Genomic DNA, 24,958 nt, shown 5'->3' with positions numbered 1-24,958 from the left:
AAATTTTGTCAAAAATATAAACCGCAACTATACTACCACCCGCCGGGCAGGGAACGGCAGCCACAGCCGCGTTTACTTGAAAAGAACTGTGTTATAGTATCTGAACAGCAGTTGGCCGGGAACGTAGGTGTGTTAAAAGAGCTGGAGCTCCCTTCGTTCTCGCAATTGGCATGGATCCCAAAGGTTGGGTCCCCCATAAATCCTAATGTTATGGCATATCCTAGCAGCTATCCTATAACATTATAAGATGGACAAACCCCATTAATAAAGAAGACAAAATATTTTTGTCTACTCGTTTGTGCAGTAATTTTTGTGGTTTTTAAAATGTAAGTAACTCAACTTTTAACACGAAAAAAACTTCCGAATTCTTGGGCTCCGTGCACACGACCCTGCCCGTAATTACAACCCGTAATTACAGGCACAGCCGAACGTTTTTACGGGCTGTTCTCCCATTATAAAGTATAGGAGCACGGTACGTAAAATGAAAAAATAGGACATCAATTTTTTTCGGAAAGTTTCTACGCCACGGACACCTTCCCGTAAATATACGGGAAGGTGTCCGTCGGCCATAAAAACGAATGGGTCTGTAATTACGGTCGTGTGCATGGGGCCTTACTCTGTGTTCTGTAGATCGAAACTTTGTGTTAAGGTGCTAAAAAAAATTGTGAATAAACATTTTATTTGTCAAATTTTATATTGTGTTGGTTTTATTTTAAGGGCTTGTACACAATGTTTAAGCGCATGAAACTACATTGTCCTGCCAGGGTACACAACCCGCAGAGGTCAAAAACAATAAGAAAAATTACTTTTCCAGATTGCTGAGGTTAAGTGGGGCCAACATAGGTAAAGCCATATGGTACAAGAACATACACCCAATGTAAAGCCCTGTGGTACAAGAACATACACCCAAATCATAACGTGGAGTTACCTCCATTCTGGAATAATCCCCCTTCATCCACTGATTGTAAGCTTAGGCAAGGTATTTAGATTGTAAGCACGACGTGCCTATGCTGGCCTGCCTGCATCTCCTCTGAGTTCTTCAGCAAGGCGCCCGGGCCTCGTCAACACTAAAGTGGTACGTAATTATCTAATGTTACTCAAACCATTTACGGACCTTGGTCTCAATATATTTGACCAATTCCTACCCCGTAGAAATCATTTAGAATTGTATTTTAATCTGTAATGTTTATTATAAGGAATAACTTATTCCATTTATTTGTAGTGGGTCGGGGGAAGGCAGAGTTGCCGTTACCGATTTAACATAAATTATTCCCCTTTCCCACCAGCTGCCTGTTCCAAAAATATTTTTGGTTATTCCCTTCAGTTGACAACAACCCACTAAGACCAGGCACATGCATTGCTGACTGCTCTGAAAATTAATTTGGTGTCTTCTACTACGGAAGACAATGCCCCATTAATGCAGCGTACATTCAACGACGGCTTGTTCCATAAAGTGTTCATTTATTTCCCTACAGAGAACCCCCCCCCCCATACATTGAAAATTAATGTTAATATTAATGAGGTAAAAAAAAACAAAAATTAGCAAAATTCTGTTTATCGAAATTTCTCAACAGTGTTTTTGTTTCTTCAGCCTTACATTGCAAGAGCTGTAACTGTGAGGGATTGTTTTTTGTGGAATGAGTTATTTTTCAATGGCACCATTTTTATATACTGTGAGTACATCAAAATGTGTCCACACGTGGTAGGGAATAAAAAAAACTTTACATGGGATGTCCCATGTATCAGGGACAGTGTAGGATGATATATACTTACTAGTCCTCAATTAATTGGAATATCATCAAGAAGTTAATTTATTTCAGTAATTCAATTCAAAAAGTGTCTCTCGTATATTCTATAGATTCATTACACACAGAGGGAGCTATTTCCAGCATTTTTTTCTTTTACTTGATTATACCAAGTCCAGAGTCAGCGCAGCGTCTAGCAGGACATTTCCCAGCACTTCATGCTTCCCTCTGCTGACGAGCTTTATGGAGATGCTGATTTCATTTTCCTGCAGGACTTGGCACCTGCCCACACTGCCAAAAGTACCAACACCTGGTGTAATAACCTCAGTATCACTGCTGATTGGCCAGCAAACTCACCTGACTTAAACCTCATGGAGAATCTATGGGGTATTGTCAAGAAGAAGATGTGACACCAGACCCAGCAATGCAGACGAGCTGAAGGCCGATATCAAAGCAGCCTGGGCTTCCATACCACCTCAGCAGTACCACAGGCTGATCGCCTCCATGCCACGCCACATTGATAACACCTCAGCAGTACCACAGGCTGATCGCCTCCATGCCACGCCACATTGATAACACCTCAGCAGTACCACAGGCTGATCACCTCCATGCCACACCGCATTGATAACACCTCAGCAGTGCCACAGGCTGATCGCCTCTATACCATGCCACATTGATAACACCTCAGCAGTGCCACAGGCTGATCACCCTCATGCCACGCCGCATTTATAACAACTCAGCAGTGCCACAGGCTGATCTCCATGCCACGCCGCATTGATGCAGTAATTCATGCAGAGTCGGAGCCACGACCAAGTATTGAGAGCAGATACTGGACAGACTTCTCAGTAGGACGACATTTCCATATTAAAAGTCATTTTTGAAATTAAGCTCATATAATATTCTCATTTTCTGAGACACTAAATTTTGGGTTTTCATTAACTGTTCCCATAATCAACATTATAACAACTATATCAACATTAAAAGAAAAAAAATGCTGGAAATAGATCCCTCTGTGTGTAATGAATCTATAGAATATAAACGTATTACTTTTTGAATTACTGAAATAAATTAACTTTTTGATGATCTAATTCATTGAGAAGGAGTAGTATGTATTGGGACATAGGGTGAAAATCAGGATTTTTTGAGTATTCACTGTAAAATCCTTTCCTGATCCAGTTCATTGGGGGACACAGATCTTGGGTATATGTAATTGCCACTAGGAGGCTTGACAGAAAGAATTTAAAAAGTGTACCCCCGCCTACATGATATATCCCACCTACAGACACTGAGCTAATTTAGTCTGTCCGTAAGCAGTAGAAGCAGAAACAAGGTAAGTCAGATCGATAGAGAAGACTCTCTCCAACAGACAGCCATGAGAGCCTTGAACAATCAAATTGGTGGGAGCTGAGTCACCCAATTAACTGTACTAGAAAAGGATTTTATGGAAAGTACACAAAAAAATCCTGTTTTCTCATTCATGGTCGGTGTCCCACAATGTAATGAGACGTCCTAAAGCAGTCCTCAAGGGCAGGAACAGATAAAAGGAGATGTTCACCTACTTGGTCGCCTTCCACACAAAGGCATGCAGAAGCCTAATTACACACAACCCAGGGAGCCCTAACTATTCTGGTAGGGTGGGCCGTAATCTGAAATGGACCTGGTAAGCCTCCCGAATAGCCATTCAAATCCCGTACCTGAACGACATCTTGATCAAGCAGCAGGCCACACCTGATGAAGATGCAGGAGAAACCGGTCAGACGAGTAGATCTGTCCTGTTTCTGGGGTCTAGAACCTAACAACGAACCAGATGGGACATATCCCTTAAGAAAATATTGTACTCAATATAAAAAGCACAAAAAATATCTTTATTAAATATAATGACAAAATAACACAGTAATAGAAAAAGAGAGATAATACAGCATATACGGAGACATATACAGCAGGGTCAGATAGAAAAGACCATGACCAACAGAATCAACCATATACTAATGATCACTCACACGCTCAAATAATATCCAATAATAACACAAGCCCAGGGGTGTGTAATATAAATCCCACATGTAGCAAATAGAAATGAGAAGGTGGCCTGTACAATATCAAAGCCTATACAAAAAGGGAAGGGCAGGATAACATGTGGCAGTATGCATATAATGATAATACGTCAGAGCCAGCACAGAAAGGGTGCAGCTAAATCGATATGTATACAATAATACGTATAAAGACAGCGCAGTATAACTAAATAGATATATGTATACTGCTAGGTAGGAGTCAGCACAAGAAAAGAGTGTAGCTATTGACGTATATCAAGAGATAGTGTAGCTCAGATAGCTATAGAAAAATGCAGCTGCCATAGTTAGACAGTATAGCCCAAAAGTCAGTATAGGTTTAGCAAAAACACATAAACATACCCTGAGACATGTTGAAAGAGCGTGGAGGATCAGAAGATCTGGGTGAACAAGCGCCTCGACGCGCGTTTCGCCCGATAGACCGGCTTCGTCAGGAGGCTAATTTAAAATGGTACTCCAGGGTTATAAATAGAGAACATAGAGTTAGGCTCACCTGTGATGAGCGCAAATCGGCGCTCAGAACACACGCCCACATCACGGGACGCGCCGCGCGTCAGATGGAGAAGACGCCGCATGATGAAAGATCACCATAGCGACGTAAGACGCTAAGCGGCACTCCCGGATGTAGGCCACACTGCGCATGCGCAACCGAGCGTCTGTGCGGACACCACAGGGGAGACAACAAAAAACAGGACTAACACAATGGCAGTTTAGGAGTGGGGAGTAACTACGAGAATGCAATACATTCAACGGAATCTAGCAATAGAGGGTACATGTAGATAGAGCAGGATGTTTATAAAAAAAAAAAAATACAAAATACCGGGGGTAGCATAACTAAAAATAATAAAATTAAAATAAGACGGGGGGAAGTTTTTTTTTTTTATAAACATCCTGCTCTATCTACATGTACCCTCTATTGCTAGATTCCGTTGAATGTATTGCATTCTCGTAGTTACTCCCCACTCCTAAACTGCCATTGTGTTAGTCCTGTTTTTTGTTGTCTCCCCTGTGGTGTCCGCACAGACGCTCGGTTGCGCATGCGCAGTGTGGCCTACATCCGGGAGTGCCGCTTAGCGTCTTACGTCGCTATGGTGATCTTTCATCATGCGGCGTCCTCTCCATCTGACGCGCGGCGCGTCCCGTGATGTGGGCGTCACTGGGCGTGTGTTCTGAGCGCCGATTTGCGCTCATCACAGGTGAGCCTAACTTTATGTTCTCTATTTATAACCCTGGAGTACCATTTTAAATTAGCCTCCTGACGAAGCCGGTCTATCGGGTGAAACGCGCGTCGAGGCGCTTGTTCACCCAGATCTTCTGATCCTCCACGCTCTTTCAACATGTCTCAGGGTATGTTTATGTGTTTTTGCTAAACCTATACTGACTTTTGGGCTATACTGTCTAACTATGGCAGCTGCATTTTTCTATAGCTATCTGAGCTACACTATCTCTTGATATACGTCAATAGCTACACTCTTTTCTTGTGCTGACTCCTACCTAGCAGTATACATATATCTATTTAGTTATACTGCGCTGTCTTTATACGTATTATTGTATACATATCGATTTAGCTGCACCCTTTCTGTGCTGGCTCTGACGTATTATCATTATATGCATACTGCCACATGTTATCCTGCCCTTCCCTTTTTGTATAGGCTTTGATATTGTACAGGCCACCTTCTCATTTCTATTTGCTACATGTGGGATTTATATTACACACCCCTGGGCTTGTGTTATTATTGGATATTATTTGAGCGTGTGAGTGATCATTAGTATATGGTTGATTCTGTTGGTCATGGTCTTTTCTATCTGACCCTGCTGTATATGTCTCCGTATATGCTGTATTATCTCTCTTTTTCTATTACTGTGTTATTTTGTCATTATATTTAATAAAGATATTTTTTGTGCTTTTTATATTGAGTACAATATTTTCTTAAGGGATATGTCCCATCTGGTTCGTTGTTAGGTTCTATTGCTATAGGGGACCCCACTACATGCCATTTCTATGGTGCGAGGTTTTTGGTTAGGTTGTCTTGTCTGTTTCTGGGGTCTGCCATGTGAGGAAGACGTGGACGGAGCGTCCAGAGGTGGCTGAACAGAAAGGTGAACCAATGTTAGCGAGGTCACTAACGGTCCTAGAAAGGGAATAGGCCGAACTCCGTTTAGACCCCCTCAGTACGAGACGTGGGCATTGCCGGGGGGGGGGGGGGGGGTGGGTGGGGACGACAGCTTCTTGGCCAGGAGCTGAGATGGCGCCAGTAAGCGGAGAGTGCCTCATCAAGGAAAGGCAGTGAACCAAATAGTGAAATGAATGGATACGCATGGGGTTGTTTGGAAAATGGACGGGGGCTGGCTGTTATACTATGCAGGGCCAGGAACTTATACTTAGGCTGGGTTCACACGACCTATTTTCAGGTTTTACGCCTCGAATTACGCCTGAAAACACAGCTCAAATACGTCGGCAAACATCTGCCCATTCATTTCAATGGGTTTTGCCAACGTACTGTGCCGACATGTAATTTTACGCGTCGCGGTCAAAATAACAGGACAATTCTTGGGACGTAATTTGAGCCGTTTTTCATTGACTTCAATGAAGAACAGCTCCAAATTACGTCCATAATTGACGCTTCGCAAGACGCGAGTACGAGAAATTACGTCTGACATGCAGGAGCTGTTTTCTCCTGAAAACAGCGCCGTAATTTCAGCCGTAATTGACGTTATCATGTGCACATATCCTAACAGTCCTCCATCCAATTTAGGGACCAGCAGAGGCACCCCCTCAGTGAGGTAAGATGCTGATGGGAGCAGTAGGGAGGAGTGCACCTTAGGCTGGGAGGCAACAGAAGAGCTGGCGCTCTTGTCCCACTCATCTTCATAGGCAGGAGGACAATGGCGCAGTAAAATCAACACCATACATCTGCCTTGGAGTTGTCAACAGGGAGACATTGTCAACCTGTTTCTCAGCTAAAGTGAAGAAAAAAAAAAAAGGTAAATACCCTGCTGCACTAGAAAGAGTGTCTGCCTCCTACGGACACTAAGCTAAGACTGAAATAGCTCAATGCCTCTAGGTGGGATATATCCTGTAGGAGGGGCTATACTTTTTTTTCATTATTAGTGTCAAGCCTTCTAGTTTCAACAGCATATACCCACGGTCTGTTTCCAACAATGTAACGAACATTAAATTCCTATTTTAGTGTCCATGGCCGCGGACCGTTGGGTTTACTCACCCCCGTCAGCCGCGGATCTGTGAGTGCTGGCTTGCATCTGCTTCCCAGGAGACGCCAGCACTCACTTTCGCTCCGGTCCGCTGTGTCCCGTAGTGTTCGCACACGCACTCTCGTGCCCGGCCTTAAAGGGCCAGCGCGAGCACAGGAGGAAATCAACTGCCCATGATTTCCTAGACTATAAGAGCACTGCCCCTTTACTCCTTGCCTGTGCGATGTTAGTATTCCCATGTCAGTCTTGCAAATGGTCCCTTAGTGTTATCCTGTTCCTGTGGTTACCCGTGCCCTGCTACCTGTATCCCATGCTGTGTTCTTGTTCCTGAGCCTATTAGTGTTGGAGTCGTGTCCTACTGCACCTGCTGTCTTCTGCCACGTTCAGTGTCGTCTGCCACTTCCAGTGTTATCCGCCACGTCTGGCACAACCTGCTGCACCCACCTCCATCCGTGCTGAAGCCTTCGGCCACTGTCTGGATTATTTCAGGTACCCTTGTGTTACAAAATGCTATAGACTCTTGCATAGACTGTGACTAGGCCTGCTGCCTCTCCGTTACGGCGGAGCAGGCTAGTGGGTCCACATACCCTGTGATCGTGACACCTATCTTGACAAAGGGAATAAAAATTCCAAAAGTGGTGATAGTGCTGCAATTCCTGACCATGCTTAAAAAAAACGAATAGAGCAAAAAACTTTGTATTGAAATAGCAGCCAATCAGATTACAGCTTTCATTTTTCAAAAGTAGGTTTAAAAATGAAACACTGACACTTTGTGTCTATACTTTTATGCCTTAAACTCTACATGTATAATAAAAATGTGTTTTTATGCCTATATTTGATATTTTATTATACTCATCCAACGTTACTTAAAGACATTTTTCTAGGTTTAAAGAAGACCTGTCAATAGGTTAACTGAGCAGAAGAGCGCTGTCTCCATGACTCCAGTGTTGTTTTTCTCATTTTCACGGACCCCCCCCCCCCCCCCCCCGTTCCAGAGATATGGCCCACTGTCGTGTTGGCTCTCTATATGCTAATTTGCGGTAGTAAGCCAATGGAGTTAGCTTCCCTGCCACTGATGCTTACCAATCAGTGCGAGGCAGCTTGAGGATAGTTCACGCCCTGTTGGCTAACTACAGAAAATTAGAATACATGGAGCCAACACAACAGTGGGCCATAACTTTTGAACGGGAGGGTCCAGGAAAAAAAGACAAACGGCGCTGGAATCAGGGAGACAGCGCTATTAAGGTCAGTGACCAGTTCAACTTATATGACCTAGTGACAGCTCCTCTTTAAGTAGAAATCGTCTAGGACATGTACATGCCAGGGTGTTTTGATTTATGTGTTGTTTTACTGCTCTCAAATGCATAAAATCCACAGAAGAGTTGCTATGTACCATAGTATTAAATGTACCATAGTATTTCTTTTTAGAACTAGATAGACGTGGAAGCCAAATAGATTTTGTTATATCTTATGTATGATTACACATGGAGACCTCTGGGAACAGACACTACCACACCCACTCATACTGACCTTGGCCACTCTTTTGGTAAGACGTATCTCACAAAGATGCTGCTCTGATATGTTTTGGTCGGCTTAGGCGATTTTGATGGACTTTCTGCCGTCCGGATGATGCTACAATAAACATTCGCTTTTGTAATAAATCAAGAGTTCTCCGGTTCAAATCTGATAATATATATGAAAAATGTATAATATTCAACAAGTGTGTATGAGGGGAGATGGTAACTGAACCTGCTGCCCCTTCAACCTGTTTCTTAAAGCTTTCTTCCAGACTCTTCCTCCATTCCCCATACGAGTCAAGCCTCTAATCTACCTAACCGGGTACTCCTTGGCATACGTGGGTGACAGGTATTTTGTTTTTTATTCTTACATATTGACTCTCTTCATTGATGATGTTTTCCTGTCTACTGCATGTAGTGCAATGAACATCCGGAAAGTTATTAGTAGACGGTTAACAAAAAAAAACAAAAACATTTTTATCATCCTCGAAAAATAAATTTGGATTTACCAATGAAAGATTTTCAGCCTAACTTGATTCCTTTTCACATTATAAAACACTAATCAAATCCTGGTTTGAAAGTAAAAAAAAAAAAAATGCCGAAAACTGGAGAAAACCAAGAGTGCGAGAAAAGCCTTAGATTTTCTGTTATTGGAAGCAGATCTGCTTACTTTCAAAAAGTTAGAAGAGTTTCTTTTTTTTTTTTATTTCTAAATTTTACTTTTTATTTTTTTAATGAAAATGAACGAAAAAAATGAGCGACTCCAGTGTATTGAGGTAAGCTCGAAACTAATATTATTGAAGGTTAGAACATAGTGAGATAACTGCTGGAACAATGTCACATGGAGTGTCCTTCAAAAAAGTGGTGTACACGAACAAGATCGGATCTGTGAATCGAATCCTCACGATATAGCTTTTATTGGCTTTAAACTGCATTAAAAGGTTAAAATCTTCTTTTCTGGGTAATATGGCTTCTCTCCTGTGTGAATTTTGTGATGTTGAACTAAACCTGCTTTCTGGGTAAAACATTTTCCACATTCTGAACAGGAAAATGGTTTAAACCCTGTGTGGCTTCGTTGATGTGTAAAAAGACCTGATCTTTTGGCAAAACATTTTCCACATTCCAGACAGAATAATGGTTTCTCCCCCGTGTGAATTCTCTGGTGCTCGACAAGACTTGATTTCTGGGTAAAACGTTTCCAACATTCTAAACATGAAAATGGCTTCTCTCCCGTGTGGATTCTCTGATGTTCAACCAGAGCCGACTTACAAATGAAACGTTTCCCACACTCCGAACATGAGAATGGTTTCTCCCGTGTGGATTTTCCAATGTTTACCAAGATCGGATTTAGTGATAAAACATTTTCCACACTCTGAACATGAAAACGGCCTCTCCCCCGTGTGAAATCTCTGATGTTGAATAAGAGCTGATTTCTGGGTAAAACATTTCCCACATTCCGGACATGAAAAGGGTTTTTCTCCGGTGTGGATTCTCTGATGTTGCATAAGATCTGATTTTCGGCCAAAACATTTCCCACATTCTGGACAAGAAAATGGCCTCTCTGCTTTATGTATTCTTTGATGCTGAATAAGATGGGCTTTACGGGCAAAACTTTTCCCACACAGTGAACACGAAAATCCTTGATGACTCTTCAGATGACTACAAAGACCCCCATTCTGGACACGACATTTTCTACATTTAGAAGACGGAAGTCGTGCAATATCCGTGTGCGTCCTCTGATTATTATGAATATGCGTCTCCAGTGTAAAAGTTTCCTCTGACTCAAATCTAGGAAATAAGTCACTCCCTGGATAACCTGTGTGTTCTATAAGTATATGTGATCTATGAGGAGAAGGTGGCTCTTGGTGAGAAGGATGAGTTGACAGATCTCCGCTGTTGTGTCCTGGATAAATCATTTGTATAATGGTCTTTTCCCCTCTGGAATCGCGCGTGATATTTTTTACTTCTACTTCACAATCTGGAAAACTGGAGAGATTTCCCTTCAAAACTTTGCTGCAGTCACCCGCTGGAAGTAAAAAATAAATAAATATATATATATATACATTTTTGTTCTTTTAAATGTAGATCTTAAAATCACAGAACACACAAAACAACAAAAAAATCCGAACATGTTTTAAAGAACTGTTATTAATGTGGACCTAAGCCAAAGTCACAGAAACAGCTCTGCCCTAATGGAGCCAAACTAAAAGGCAGCAAGCTTATGTCACTGCTGGACAGTCGTTTTAACCGCTTGCTTAAACCCCAATTTTTCTTTTTTCACATCTCTCCTTCCAAGAGCCATAACTTTTTTATAATTTCGTCAATGAAGCAGAGTGAAGGCCATTTTTTTCTGTACCCCAGTGTATAAATTAGCTCATATAATGCAAATGCAGATTCTGTGGGTTTTTTTGAGCTACCCATTTTTGAGATATGACCCCCCCCCCCTCCTCCCCCCGTTGTGTTGGCGCCCTACATACTAATTCCCTTTAGTTAGCCAATAGGGTGTGACGACAATGATTCTCACGAAGTGGAGCCGGCTTCACAGCCTGTCAAATCAGCACGTGGCCTCTTCAGGCCCGCTTTGAGGTTTTCACAAAGTGTGATCTCGCGAGATAAGGTTGTTGTGGCGAGATCACGCTGGACCTAGCCAGTTGTAGGACGCATCAAAGGCTCCACCTCAGGAAAATCAGTGTTGTTCCTGCCCTGTTGGCTCATTACAGTGAAATAGTATATAGCATGCCAACACAACAGGGGGGGGGGGCATATCTTAGAAACGGGAGGCCCAGGAACAAAAAAAAAAGGCACTGGTATCAGGGGGACAGTGGGATTTAGGTCAGATAATGACCTAGTGTCAGGTCCTCTTTAAGGGGGTTATCTAGAACCACCAGCAAATGTTTGGAAACGACCCATAACCACCCATTAACCCCTTAGAGACCAGCCTTTTAGGCATTAATGACCAAGCTGTTTTTTTTTTCCCGTTGCAATTTAAGAACTATAACTGTATGAGGACTTTTTTTTATTTCATTTTTTCAAGAAGAACTGTTATTTTGAATAGCACCATTTTGCGGTACATATCATTTTTTAAATTCAATTTTAATTACTTTTTTTGGGGGGCGGGGGAGAAAAAACTTCAATGCCGCCATTGTTTTTTGCCTTTTAAATTCACGCTGAAAGTAAAAGACAGGGAGGAAAAGTGAAAAAATTTAAATTGGCTGTGACGGAAGTTACAGCTTTTAACATTATGTTCTTCCCCTTCAAATCAAACGTCATAGAATTCTACTCTACTCACCTTTTGTGTTTGATGTGGTCTGCCACGTGTTTTATCATCCTCGATCACGTGTACTACCGTGACATAATTCACTTCCAGCAGCAGATTTTACAAATACTGCACATCGGAGGAGTCATAAGACATTGTAACAGGCATGGAACAAGGACGATATCTATTCTCTGTATTTAATGGTTATTACTCACCTGGGGTGACATCTGCTACAGGAATCTCCTCCTCCTTACATTGGTGATCGCCCCTCAAACATGTTTCTTCTTCTGCTAAATCATCCATTTTAATACAAATCAGATCCTCAACCTGAACAAACTTACAAAAAAAGGAGAATGTAACTAATTGTGGTTTCATTTACTGATATTTGTTTTCAAGGTATATACAGCTCCATCTACCTGATGATCCTGAGGGATGTTGTGATCTTCTTCTGGACAGTCCTGGGAATACAGGGGACATCTCTCTGGTGAATTTCTCTTACTGGATCTATCTGTAGGAAACACACAGTGACTGAATACATTGTCTATAAATGATGATCATATGATGGGCTCTCCTCCACAATCTTACCCGGTGGTGTGCGGTTTCGGTATTCCTCCATCATGACGTCCTTGTACAGATCCCTCTTACCCGGTGATATGAGGGGCCGGTGGTCCTCCATCATGATGTCCTTGTACAGATCCCTGTTACCCGATGGTGTGCGGTTACGGTGCTCCTCCATAATGACATCCTTGTACAGATCCCTCTTACCTGGTGATGTGAGGGGTTGGTGGTCCTCCGTCATGACGTCTTTGTACAGATCCCTCTTACCCGGTGATGTGCGGTTCCGGTGATCCTCCATCATGACGTCTTTGTACAGATCCCTCTTACCCGGTGGTGTGCGGTTCCGGTGGTCCTCCATCATGACGTCCTTGTACAGATCCCTCTTACCCGGTGGTGTGCGTTTCCGGTGGTCCTCCATCATGACCTCCTTGTACAGATCCTTCTTACCTGGTGATGTGCGGTTCCGGTGATCCTCCATCATGACGAACTTGTACAGATCCTTGTGTTCTTCTATATACTCCCACTCCTCCATGGAGAAATAGACGGCGACATCCTGACATCTTATAGGAACCTGACACACAATGATACAGTCATCACCCAGACACATTATACCGTGTTATTATATAATGTCCCAGCATTCCCGGCAGTGTCACCTCTCCAGTCAGCAGCTCAAAGATCTTGTGGGTGAGGTCCAGGATCTTCTCGTTGTTTCTCTCATGTATCAGTGAGTGAGGTGGAGGCTCCGTGATGGTTCTCTGGGTCCTGCTCCATCCTCCAGACACATGGGGACGTCTGCTGGGGGTCGCACTCTCCCCAAACGTCTTCTTCACTATTGTGTAATCCTAAATATGTACGTACAAAGTAAATATCGCTGTATACAAGAACTGGACATATTAGCAACTTGTACGATCCTGCTCCATAGTTAGGACCCAGCAACGACAAGCCCACACCACCAGTAGTCACAGCAGTCCATCCTTCAGCAGTAATCACAACAGATCACCCCCACTTCCTAAGCTGACAGTAACAGCAAGCCCCCCCCCCCCCAATAGTTACAGCAAGTCCTTCCCCACAGCCCTTCCCCATGTAAGTGTCCCCTTCTCCCACTCTCGCAATGCACTCCCTGCTGACAGGAAGATACATATGAATAGCCTATGGTCTCTTGTTAGCATACCAACGAAAGAACCACAGCACTGTCATGACTGGTTCTGCCAGGAGGGTTGGAGATGATGCTGTCAGTGACCGCATGCAGCTCCATGCATTCGAGTAGAAGCCCCCTGGTCGCCAGGGCGGATTTTCTAGATATTTTCTGTGTTATTAATAGAGAAGAGTGATGTCATGTGACATCATTCCCAGAATCCTCACCTCTCCAGTCATGTCCCTGTGTTATTAATAGAGAAGAAAGATGTCATGTGACATCATTCCCAGAATCCTCACCTCTCCGGTCATGTCCCTGTGTTATTAATAGAGAAGAGTAATGTCATGTGACATCATTCCCAGAATCCTCCCCTCTCCAGTCATGTCCCTGTGTTATTAATAGAGAAGAGTGATGTCATGTGACATATTTCCCAGAATCCTCCCCTCTCCAGTCATGTCCCTGTGTTAGTAATAGAGAAGAGTGATGTCATGTGACATATTTCCCAGAATCCTCACCTCTCCAGTCATGTCCCTGTGTCATTAATAGAGAAGAGTGATGTCATGTGACATATTTCACAGAATCCTCCCCTCTCCAGTCATGTCCCTGTGTTATTAATAGAGAAGAGTGATGTCATGTGACATATTTCCCAGAATCCTCACCTCTCCGGTCATGTTCCTGTGTTATTAATAGAGACGAGTGATGTCATGTGACATATTTCCCAGAATCCTCACCTCTCCGGTCATGTCCCTGTGTTATTAATAGAGAAGAGTGATGTCATGTGACATCATTCCCAGAATCCTCACCTCTCCAGTCATGTTCCTGTGTTATTAATAGAGAAGAGTGATGTCATGTGACATATTTCCCAGAATCCTCTCCGGTCATGTCCCTTTGTTATTAATAGAGAAGAGTGATGTCATGTGACATATTTCCCAGAATCCTCCCCTCTCCAGTCATGTCCCTGTGTTATTAATAGAGAAGAGTGATGTCATGTGACATATTTCCCAGAATCCTCACCTCTCCAGTCATGTCCCTGTGTCATTAATAGAGAAAAGTGATGTCATGTGACATCATTCCCAGAATCCTCACCTCTCCAGTCATGTCCCTGTGTTATTAATAGAGAAGAGTGATGTCATGTGACATATTCCCCAGAATCCTCTCCTCTCCAGTCATGTCCCTGTGTTGTTAATAGAGAAGAGTGATGTCATGTGACATATTTCCCAGAATCCTCACCTCTCCGGTCATGTCCCTTTGTTATTAATGACTGAAGAGTGATGTGATGTGACATATTTCCCAGAATCCTCACCTCTCCAGTCATGTCCCTGTGTCATTAATAGAGAAAAGTGATGTCATGTGACATCATTCCCAGAATCCTCACCTCTCCAGTCATGTCCCTGTGTTATTAATAGAGAAGAGTGATGTCATGTGACATATTCCCCAGAATCCTCTCCTCTCCAGTCATGTCCCTGTGTTGTTAATAGAGAAGAGTGATGTCATGTGACATATTTCCCAGAATCCTCACCTCTCCGGTCATGTCCCTTTGTTATTAATGACTGAAGAGTGATGTGATGTGACATATTTCCCAGAATCCTTGCCTCTCCAGTCATGTCATGTTATTAATAGAGAGTGGTGTCATGTGACATCATTCCCAGAATCCTCACCTCTCCAGTCATGTCCCTGTGTTATTAATAGAGAAGAGTGATGTCATGTGACATATTTCCCAGAATCCTCACCTCTCCAGTCATGTCTCTGTGTTATTAATAGAGAAGAGTGATGTCATGTGACATCATTCCCAGAATCCTCACCTCTCCAGTCATGTCCGTGTTATTAATAGAGAAGAGTGACGTCATGTGACATATTTCCCAGAATCCTCACCTCTCCAGTCATGTCCCTGTGTTATTAATAGAGAAGAGTGATGTCATGTGACATATTTCCCAGAATCCTCACCTCTCCGGTCATGTCCGTGTCATTAATAGAGAAGAGTGATGTCATGTGACATAATTCCCAGAATCCTCATCTCTCCAGTCATGTCCCTGTGTTATTAATAGAGAAGAGTGATGTCATGTGACATATTTCCCAGAATCCTCACCTCTCCGGTCATGTCCCTGTGTTATTAATAGAGAAGAGTGATGTCATGTGACATCATTCCCAGAATCCTCTCCTCTCCAGTCATGTCTCTGTGTTATTAATAGAGAAGAGTGATGTCATGTGACATCATTCCCAGAATCCTCACCTCTCCGGTCAGCAGATAGATGATCTCCAGGGTGAGGTTTATTATCCTCTCTGTCTTCTCTTTTCTGCACTTGTAAATCCCCGGTGAGTCAGTCATAGAGAGGACCATTGTTTTGGAGCGTAAACTATAAGGGGACTTCAACAGATCCTGACTGAAAACATAAATGAAACATATTCACAATACAAGAAATGTATTTATATTTGGGGTGTTACATATCTCTAGTAGATCTCACAACACATAAAAATGTGTCACTTGTGAATGCAGCTCTGGAGTGTAATACAGGCTGTAACTCCAGATGAATACCAGATTTTCTGTACATAATTGTCCACGTAGACTATAAATTTACCTAATTTGTATAAGTTGATTGAATAACTAGTCATTTAGCAGCTAATAATAAAGAGTAAAAGACACAGCATGCAGAAAACTAAGGACTATGGACACCTTTGTGCTAATTTTTTTATTGTATTGTTCGTTTGCTACCATTTTGCTGCTGTAGAGTCCGTGTGACTCACCTTGCTGTTTGTCCTGCAAATTCTGAGCACAATGTTCCTGTCGGGGGGCTGAAGTCATCTGCTCTCCCCCTTTCCTCCCTTCTTTTAGCGTTAGGCTGGGTTCACACGAGCATTTTACGTCCGTAATGGACAGAACGTATTTCGGCCGCAAGTCCCGGACCGAACACACTGCAGTGAGCCGGGCTCCTAGCATCATAGTGATGTACGATGCTAGGAGTTCATGCCTCTCCGTGGAACTACTGTCCCGTACTGTAAACATGATTACAGTACGAGACAGTTGTCCTGCAGCGAGGCAGGGACTCCTAGCGTTTTACATAACTATAATGCTAGAAGCCCGGCTCCCTGCAGTGTGTTCGGTCCGGGACTTGCGGCCGAAATACATTCCGTCCATTACGGACATAACATGCTCGTGTGAACCCAGCCTTAAAGATAGCAGCGGGGGAGAGGGAGAGCTAGTACACAGTAGATCTGAGTGTGGAGAGGAGGGAAATCATCTGTCTTCAGGGAGGGCAGATTACACAAGCTGAACTCTATCAGGGTGTAGATAGGGAGAGAAATATCAGGGTGTAGATAGGGAGAGAAGCACAGGGGGAGGAGGTAGAATCACACAGGCTATCCGTGTAAAGAGAAAGGAGAGAACTGACGGATAGTTTGAAGGGAGAAGGGGGGATCGCACACTTTTTAACATCTGTCAGTCAGGACAAGGGAAAAGAAAGCAGTACAGGGATGAAGCTGTGCCGATACATGAGAGCTAGGGAAGACAGCAACATCCTGCATTCACAGAACTCCCATCCAGAATGTATTACGTGCCCACATGAGAAAAGTCCTGCTACCTCAAAACATTATTCCCAAGCCTTATCTTCTAGTAACGGAACCACAGACAATTTTTAGCCTGTAAACCCTGCCCGACCTCTAGTGCTGCTGCTATCTTTTTCTGCCCCAACAATTCCTCAGCAAAGAGTTCAGTGAGCTGTTTTCTATATATTGCTCTACTAGATGTGTGTCACAGATAAAAAAAAATATGAATCCAATCTACATTTGTGAATGAGGGAAATGCCCCGATGTCACAGCGGGTCTTGAACCCTTTCGCTCATGAACAGAAGTTGGGAGATAATGGTTCTGCACCCCCACACTTTGCGGATCTGGAGCCGGTTGTTCTAGGGGTCAGGTATTAATGCAATTACGTTAATATATGTTTAAAGGTCCCCCGCAATTCCCGACACACATTTTTCTGCATCCTTTCTGGTTGTGGGCAACGCCAAGAGAGATTTTGCCTCAACAGTCACGTGCTGTGAATACAGGGCACACAACACACGCAGTCCTGGACTTTTTTGCAGGGTGGCACCACCTTAGCTCTTTGTACTGAGCTTAATCTGTTCCTCACTATCTAAAGACATCTCCTGGGGTCTAAGGCTCTGCTCACTCATCCTCTTGGACCCCCTTTCCTTCTTGGGGGTTCGCTCATGCCTCCCAACTATTCCGGATTCTAGGCGATGTCCTGTGAGGCCGGTGGCATGTCCCGTTTCAACTGTATCTGCGCCCTCAGTACGCAGATACAGCTGAATACTATATTGGAGCGTCAGCTCCCTGCTCCATCATTTACCCTGTGACGCCTGCCTGTGCTGAGCCAAACAGAGCACAGAACGGAGGAGACCTGCAGAGGGATCTCCTGCATTCATCAAGGGAATGGGGGCTAGGTGAGTAATTCATTTTAGGAGGCACTATGGGGGCAATATACTGTGGGGAGGCAGTATAGGGGTATTATACTGTGGGGGGGGGGGCAGTATGTGGGCATTATACTGTATGGGGCATTATATTGTGTGGGGAGGCACTATGGGAGCATTATACCGTGTATGGGGCACTATACTGTGTGGAGGCATTCTACTGTGTGGAGGCACTATGTGGGCATTCTACTGTGTGGAGGCACTATGTGGGCATTATACTGTGTGGAGGCACTATGTGGGCAGTATACTGTGTGGAGGCACTATGTGGGCATTATACTGTGTGGAGGCACTATGGGGGCATTGTACTGTGTGGGGAGGCATTATGGGGTATTATATTGTGTAGGAGCTCTATGGGGGCATTACACTACGTGGGGGAGGCACTATGGGGGATTATACTGCGTGTAGAGGCACTATGGGGGGATTATACTGTGTGGGAGCACTATGAGGGCATTATACTGTGTGGGAGCACTATGAGGGCATTATACTGTGTGGAGGCACTATGAGGGGATTATACTGTGTGGGGAGCACTATGGGGGGATTATACTGTGTGGGAGCACTATGAGGGGATTATACTGTGTGGAGGCACTATGTGGGCATTATACTGTGTGGAGGCACTATGTGGGCATTATACTGTGTGGAGGCACTATGTGGGCATTATACTGTGTGGAGGCACTATGTGGGCATTATACTGTGTGGGGGCACTATGAGGGGATTATACTGTGGTGTGGAGGCACTATGTGGGCATTATACTGTGTGGAGGCACTATGTGGGCAGTATACTGTGTGGAGGCACTATGGGGGCATTGTACTGTGTGGGGAGGCATTATGGGGTATTATATTGTGTAGGGGCTCTATGGGGGCATTACACTACGTGGGGGAGGCACTATGGGGGATTATACTGCGTGTAGAGGCACTATGGGGGATTTTACTGTGAAGGGGCACTATACTGTATGGGGAGGCACTATGGGGATTATACTGTGTGGGGAGGCACTGTGGGGGAATTACACTGTGTGAGGAGGTACTATGGGGGCATTATACTGTGTGTAGGGACACTATTACTGTGGCCACACAAAGAGGGCACTATAAAAATTTGTGGGGGCACTATACCGTGGAGAGGCACTGCGGCAGTACTAGCACTGTGTGGGGGTACTAGGGCAATATTAGCACTGTGTGGGGCACTAGGGCAGTATTAGCACTGTGTACGAGGTACTAGGGCAGTATTAGCACTGTGTAGGGGGCACTAGGGCAGTATTAGCACTGTGTAGGGGGCACTAGGGCAGTATTAGCACTGTGTAGGGGTACTAGGGCAGCATTAGCACTGTGTAGGGGGCACTAGGGCAATATTATCACTGTGTAGGGGTACTAGGGCAGTATTAGCACTGTGTAGGAGGCACTAGGGTAGTATTAGCACTGTGTGGGGGCACTATGGCAGTATTAGCACTGCGTAGGGGTACTAGGGCAGTACTAGCACTGTGTAGGGGGTACTAGGCCGGTACTAGCACTGTGTAGGAGTACTAGGGCAGTATTAGCACTGTGTAGGGGGTACTGGGGCAGTATTAGCACTGTGTGTGGGGCACTAGGGCAGTATTAGCACTGTGTAGGGGGTACTAGGGCAGTATTAGCACTGTGTAGGGGGTACTAGGGCTGCATTAGCACTGTGTAGGGGGTACAAGGCCAGTATTAGCACTGTGTAGGGGGTACTAGGGCTGCATTAGCACTGTGTAGGGGGTACTAGGGCAGTATTAGCATTGTGTAGGGGTACTATGGCAGTAATAGCACGGTGTAGGGGGCACTAGGGCAGTATTAGCACTGTGTAGGGGCACTAGGGCAGTATTAGCTGTGTAGGGGGCACTAGGGCAGTATTAGCACTGCGTATGGGTACTAGGGCAGTATTAGGACTGTGTAGGGGGCACTAGGGCAGTATTAGCACTGTGTAGGGGGTACTAGGGCAGTATTAGCACCGTGTAGGGGGTACTAGGGCAGTATTAGCACTGTGTAGGGGGTACTAGGGCTGCATTAGCACGGTGTAAGGGGTACTAGGGCTGCATTAGAACTGTGTAGGGGGCACTAGGGCAGTATTAGCACCGTGTAGGGGGCACTATGGCAGTATTAGCACCGTGTAGGGGGTACTAGGGCTGCATTAGCACTGTAGGAGGTACTAGGGCACTATTAGCACTGTGTAGGGGGCACTAGGGCAGTATTAGCACTGTGTAGGGGGTACTAGGGCAGTATTAGAACTGTGTAGGGGGCACTATGGCAGTATTAGCACCGTGTAGGGGGTACTAGGGCTGCATTAGCACTGTGTAGGAGGTACTAGGGCACTATTAGCACTGTGTAGGGGGCACTAGGGCAGTATTAGCACTGTGTAGGGGGTACTAGGGCAGTATTAGAACTGTGTAGGGGGCACTATGGCAGTATTAGCACCGTGTAGGGGGCACTAGGGCTGCATTAGCACTGTGTAGGGGGTACTAGGGCTGCATTAGCACTGTGTAGAGGGCACTAGGGCAGTATTAGCACTATGTAGGGGGCACTAGGGCAGTATTAGCACCGTGTAGGGGGTACTAGGGCTGCATTAGCACTGTGTAGGGGGCACTAGGGCTGCATTAGCACTGTGTAGGGGGTACTAGGGCTGCATTAGCACTGTGTAGGGGGCACTAGGGCAGTATTAGCACTATGTAGGGGGCACTAGGGCAGTATTAGCACCGTGTAGGGGGTACTAGGGCTGCATTAGCACTGTGTAGGGGGTACTAGGGCTGCATTAGCACTGTGTAGGGGGCACTAGGGCAGTATTAGCACTATGTAGGGGGTACTAGGGCAGTATTAGCACTGTGTAGGGGGCACTAGGGCAGTATTAGCACTATGTAGGGGGCACTAGGGCAGTATTAGCACCGTGTAGGGGTACTAGGGCAGTATTAATGTTGGAGGGTCTGCCCCCGTATAAATGGAGGACAGCAGAGACGTCCTATATGTGTATATATAATCACCATATAATACACTGTATAACACTCATCCTGCAGAGGAGCAGACACTGCAGCAGCAGGAGGTGTGAATGATACGCAGCTCAGGCGCTTCCATTACCGCTGTACAATGTACACAGAGAAGTGATGGAGGATTTACAATGACAGATCTGTCAGGAGACTCTGAACACATTCACACAAGTGACACACACACACTGAGCCGCACCGACTCACCCGGAAGTGATCCTCTCCTACCACTTCCGCTTAATACTGGTCTTATTTTGAACACGTGACTTGAGCTCCGCCCCCACCCTGACTGCCACTGTACGTTCCGCCCGAACATGCGCACGCGCACAAAAACAACAGTCCTCAACTACCTAGCGGCCATTTTCTTGTAGTGCAGAATTGCGGCGGCCATTTTCCTGTGGTCGGATTGAATGGTGGGGACAGAGAACAAGTAGGTTATATACCACAGTGGTGGTGCTGCTGCCGCTGCCGCTGCCGCTGCCTACAGGATATATAAACAAGTAGGTTACAATTTTCTATAGATCGTGTGAACAGGGACTTTACTGGTGGTTCTTAAAGACACACAACTTCAGTCATTTCTGGAGTTTTAGACCCCCCCTCCCCAAGTATAGTATTTTTGTACCTGGATCCTGTGTTACATAGATCTCAGGGGTGTGCAATATCACGTGACCATGCCGTAGCCATCTTGAATTGGGGCGCCCCTTGACTATTATTTGCTTTGCCTTTGTCCAGCTTCGGAAACATTTGCTTTTTATTCTTCCAATACATGTCAAATTAAAAATGAAGCAACATTGCAAATAGTCTTCATTAAAAAAAAATATATCCTACCGTCTTTTATCTACAGCTCCTATGCAGACCTATGCATCTCCATGGTAACAAACAGAAAACAATCCAGGGTCTCCCTATTTTCGGCCTCCTCACCCGGCGATGCATCATTTTCACCCGGTTGCCGGGGAGGGAGACCGAAAAGAGGGCGCGGCAGAAGCGCACACAACGTCCTGACACTGGATGCCAGCAGATGGCGCCCAGCGCGAGGGGGGTAAGTATATAGCGGGGTCTGATTTAATTACGGGGCGTTTAATAAGTACCAAGCCGTTATTTTTTTTTTCCTTCCGCGCCTTGCAAAATCCATAACTTCTTTTTCCCGTCTATGGCCGTATGAGGTCTAGTTTTCTGCAGGACAAGTTGAAGTTTTGCACGACAACATTTAATGCGCCGTATAATGTACTGAAAAAGAGTGTCAAGTGCCGCGGCTGCCACGGCATCAAAGCGGTTGAGCGGCCCGAATAGGTGTTATCGCCGACCCTGGGTGTTACAGCGAGATGACTGGTGTAATACACGGCTGACACCGCAGCGTATGGAGGGGGCTGAGCCCAGGAGTCCGCTCCCTACTGCCATCCACCATCAAGGCCTACATGTATGTCATAATGGGTTAAGAGTTAATATAGGGGTCTGATCTTAATATAGGGGTCTGATCCTAATATAGGGGGTCTGATCTTAATATAGGGGTCTGATCCTAATATAGGGGTCTGATCCTAATATAGGGGTCTGATCCTAATATAGGGGTCTGATCCTAATATAGGGGTCTGATCTTAATATAGGGGTCTGATCCTAATATAGGGGTCTGATCTTAATATAGGGGGTCTGATCCTAATATAGGGGTCTGACCTTAATATAGGGGCCTGATCCTAATATAGGGGCCTGACCTTAATATAGGGGCCTGATCCTAATATAGGGGCCTGATCCTAATATAGGGGTCTGATCCTAATATAGGGGGTCTGATCTTAATATAGGGGGTCTGATCTTAATATAGGGGGTCTGATCTTAATATAGGGGTCTGATCTTAATATAGGGGTCTGATCCTAATATAGGGGTCTGATCCTAATATAGGGGGTCTGATCCTAATATAGGGGCCTGATCCTAATATAGGGGCCTGATCCTAATATAGGGGCCTGATCTTAATATAGGGGGTCTGATCCTAATATAGGGGGTCTGATCCTAATATAGGGGGTCTGATCTTAATATAGGGGGTCTGATCTTAATATAGGGGGTCTGATCCTAATATAGGGGTCTGATCTTAATATAGGGGGTCTGATCCTAATATAGGGTTCTGATCCTAATATAGGGGTCTGATCTTAATATAGGGGTCTGATCTTAATATAGGGGGTCTGATCCTAATATAGGGGTCTGATCCTAATATAGGGGGTCTGATCCTAATATAGGGGTCTGATCTTAATATAGGGGGTCTGATCTTAATATAGGGGTCTGATCTTAATATAGGGGTCTGATCCTAATATAGGGGTCTGATCCTAATATAGGGGTCTGATCTTAATATAGGGATCTGATCCTAATATAGGGGTCTGATCCTAATATAGGGGTCTGATCTTAATATAGGGGTCTGATCTTAATATAGGGGTCTGATCTTAACATAGGGGGTCTGATCTTAATATAGGGGGTCTGATCCTAATATAGGGGTCTGATCCTAATATAGGGGGTCTGATCTTAATATAGGGGTCTGATCCTAATATAGGGGTCTGATCTTAATATAGGGGGTCTGATCTTAATATAGGGGTCTGATCTTAATATAGGGGTCTGATCTTAATATAGGGGTCTGATCCTAATATAGGGGTCTGATCTTAATATAGGGGTCTGATCCTAATATAGGGGGTCTGATCTTAATATAGGAGTCTGATCTTAATATAGGGGTCTGATCCTAATATAGGAGTCTGATCTTAATATAGGGGTCTGATCCTAATATAGGAGTCTGATCTTAATATAGGGGTCTGATCCTAATATAGGGGTCTGATCTTAATATAGGGGGTCTGATCCTAATATAGGGGTCTGATCTTAATATAGGGGTCTGATCTTAACATAGGGGGTCTGATCTTAATATAGGGGGTCTGATCCTAATATAGGGGTCTGATCCTAATATAGGGGGTCTGATCTTAATATAGGGGGTCTGATCCTAATATAGGGGTCTGATCTTAATATAGGGGGTCTGATCTTAATATAGGGGTCTGATCTTAATATAGGGGTCTGATCCTAATATAGGGGTCTGATCTTAATATAGGGGTCTGATCCTAATATAGGGGGTCTGATCTTAATATAGGAGTCTGAAATTAATATAGGGGTCTGATCCTAATATAGGAGTCTGATCTTAATATAGGGGTCTGATCCTAATATAGGAGTCTGATCTTAATATAGGGGTCTGATCCTAATATAGGGGTCTGATCTTAATATAGGGGGTCTGATCCTAATATAGGGGTCTGATCTTAATATAGGGGTCTGATCTTAATATAGGGGGTCTGATCCTAATATAGGGGTCTGATCCTAATATAGGGGGTCTGATCTTAATATAGGGGTCTGATCTTAATATAGGGGGTCTGATCCTAATATAGGGGTCTGATCCTAATATAGGGGTCTGATCTTAATATAGGGGTCTGATCTTAATATAGGGGGTCTGATCTTAATATAGGGGGTCTGATCCTAATATAGGGGTCTGATCTTAATATAGGAGTCTGATCTTAATATAGGGGTCTGATCTTTATATAGGAGTCTGATCTTAATATAGGGGTCTGATCTTAATATAGGGGTCTGATCTTAATATAGGGGGTCTGATCCTAATATAGGGGCCTGATCCTAATATAGGGGGTCTGATCCTAATATAGGGGGTCTGATCCTAATATAGGGGGTCTGATCCTAATATAGGGGGTCTGATCTTAATATAGGGGGTCTGATCTTAATATAGGGGGTCTGATCCTAATATAGGGGTCTGATCTTAATATAGGGGGTCTGATCCTAATATAGGGGGTCTGATCTTAATATAGGGGTCTGATCTTAATATAGGGGGTCTGATCCTAATATAGGGGGTCTGATCCTAATATAGGGGGTCTGATCTTAATATAGGGGGTCTGATCTTAATATAGGGGGTCTGATCCTAATATAGGGGTCTGATCTTAATATAGGGGGTCTGATCCTAATATAGGGGGTCTGATCTTAATATAGGGGTCTGATCTTAA

General features: G+C 44.4%; 2 protein-coding genes across 2 annotated transcripts in view; one reads left to right on the top strand and one right to left on the bottom strand.

The window, feature by feature from the left end:
- Positions 1-24,958, top strand: part of LOC142721923 (uncharacterized) — a 58,119-nt gene that overhangs the window by 17,275 nt on the left and 15,886 nt on the right. The gene's annotated exons all lie outside the window — the stretch shown is intronic.
- LOC142721921 (uncharacterized) lies at positions 8,125-21,220 on the bottom strand. Its single transcript, XM_075848865.1, is given in 8 exon segments — positions 8,125-9,851; positions 9,853-10,567; positions 12,013-12,133; positions 12,214-12,305; positions 12,383-12,926; positions 13,009-13,197; positions 15,721-15,871; positions 21,147-21,220. Coding segments are annotated over 7 exon segments (2,145 nt in total). The 5' UTR covers positions 15,829-15,871; positions 21,147-21,220; the 3' UTR covers positions 8,125-9,475.

This window comes from Rhinoderma darwinii, unplaced genomic scaffold (assembly GCF_050947455.1).
Source record: "Rhinoderma darwinii isolate aRhiDar2 unplaced genomic scaffold, aRhiDar2.hap1 Scaffold_529, whole genome shotgun sequence".
Classification (NCBI taxonomy): domain Eukaryota; kingdom Metazoa; phylum Chordata; class Amphibia; order Anura; family Rhinodermatidae; genus Rhinoderma; species Rhinoderma darwinii.
The sequence above is the reverse complement of the archived record's forward strand: the minus strand, read 5'-3'. Positions and strand labels throughout refer to the sequence as shown.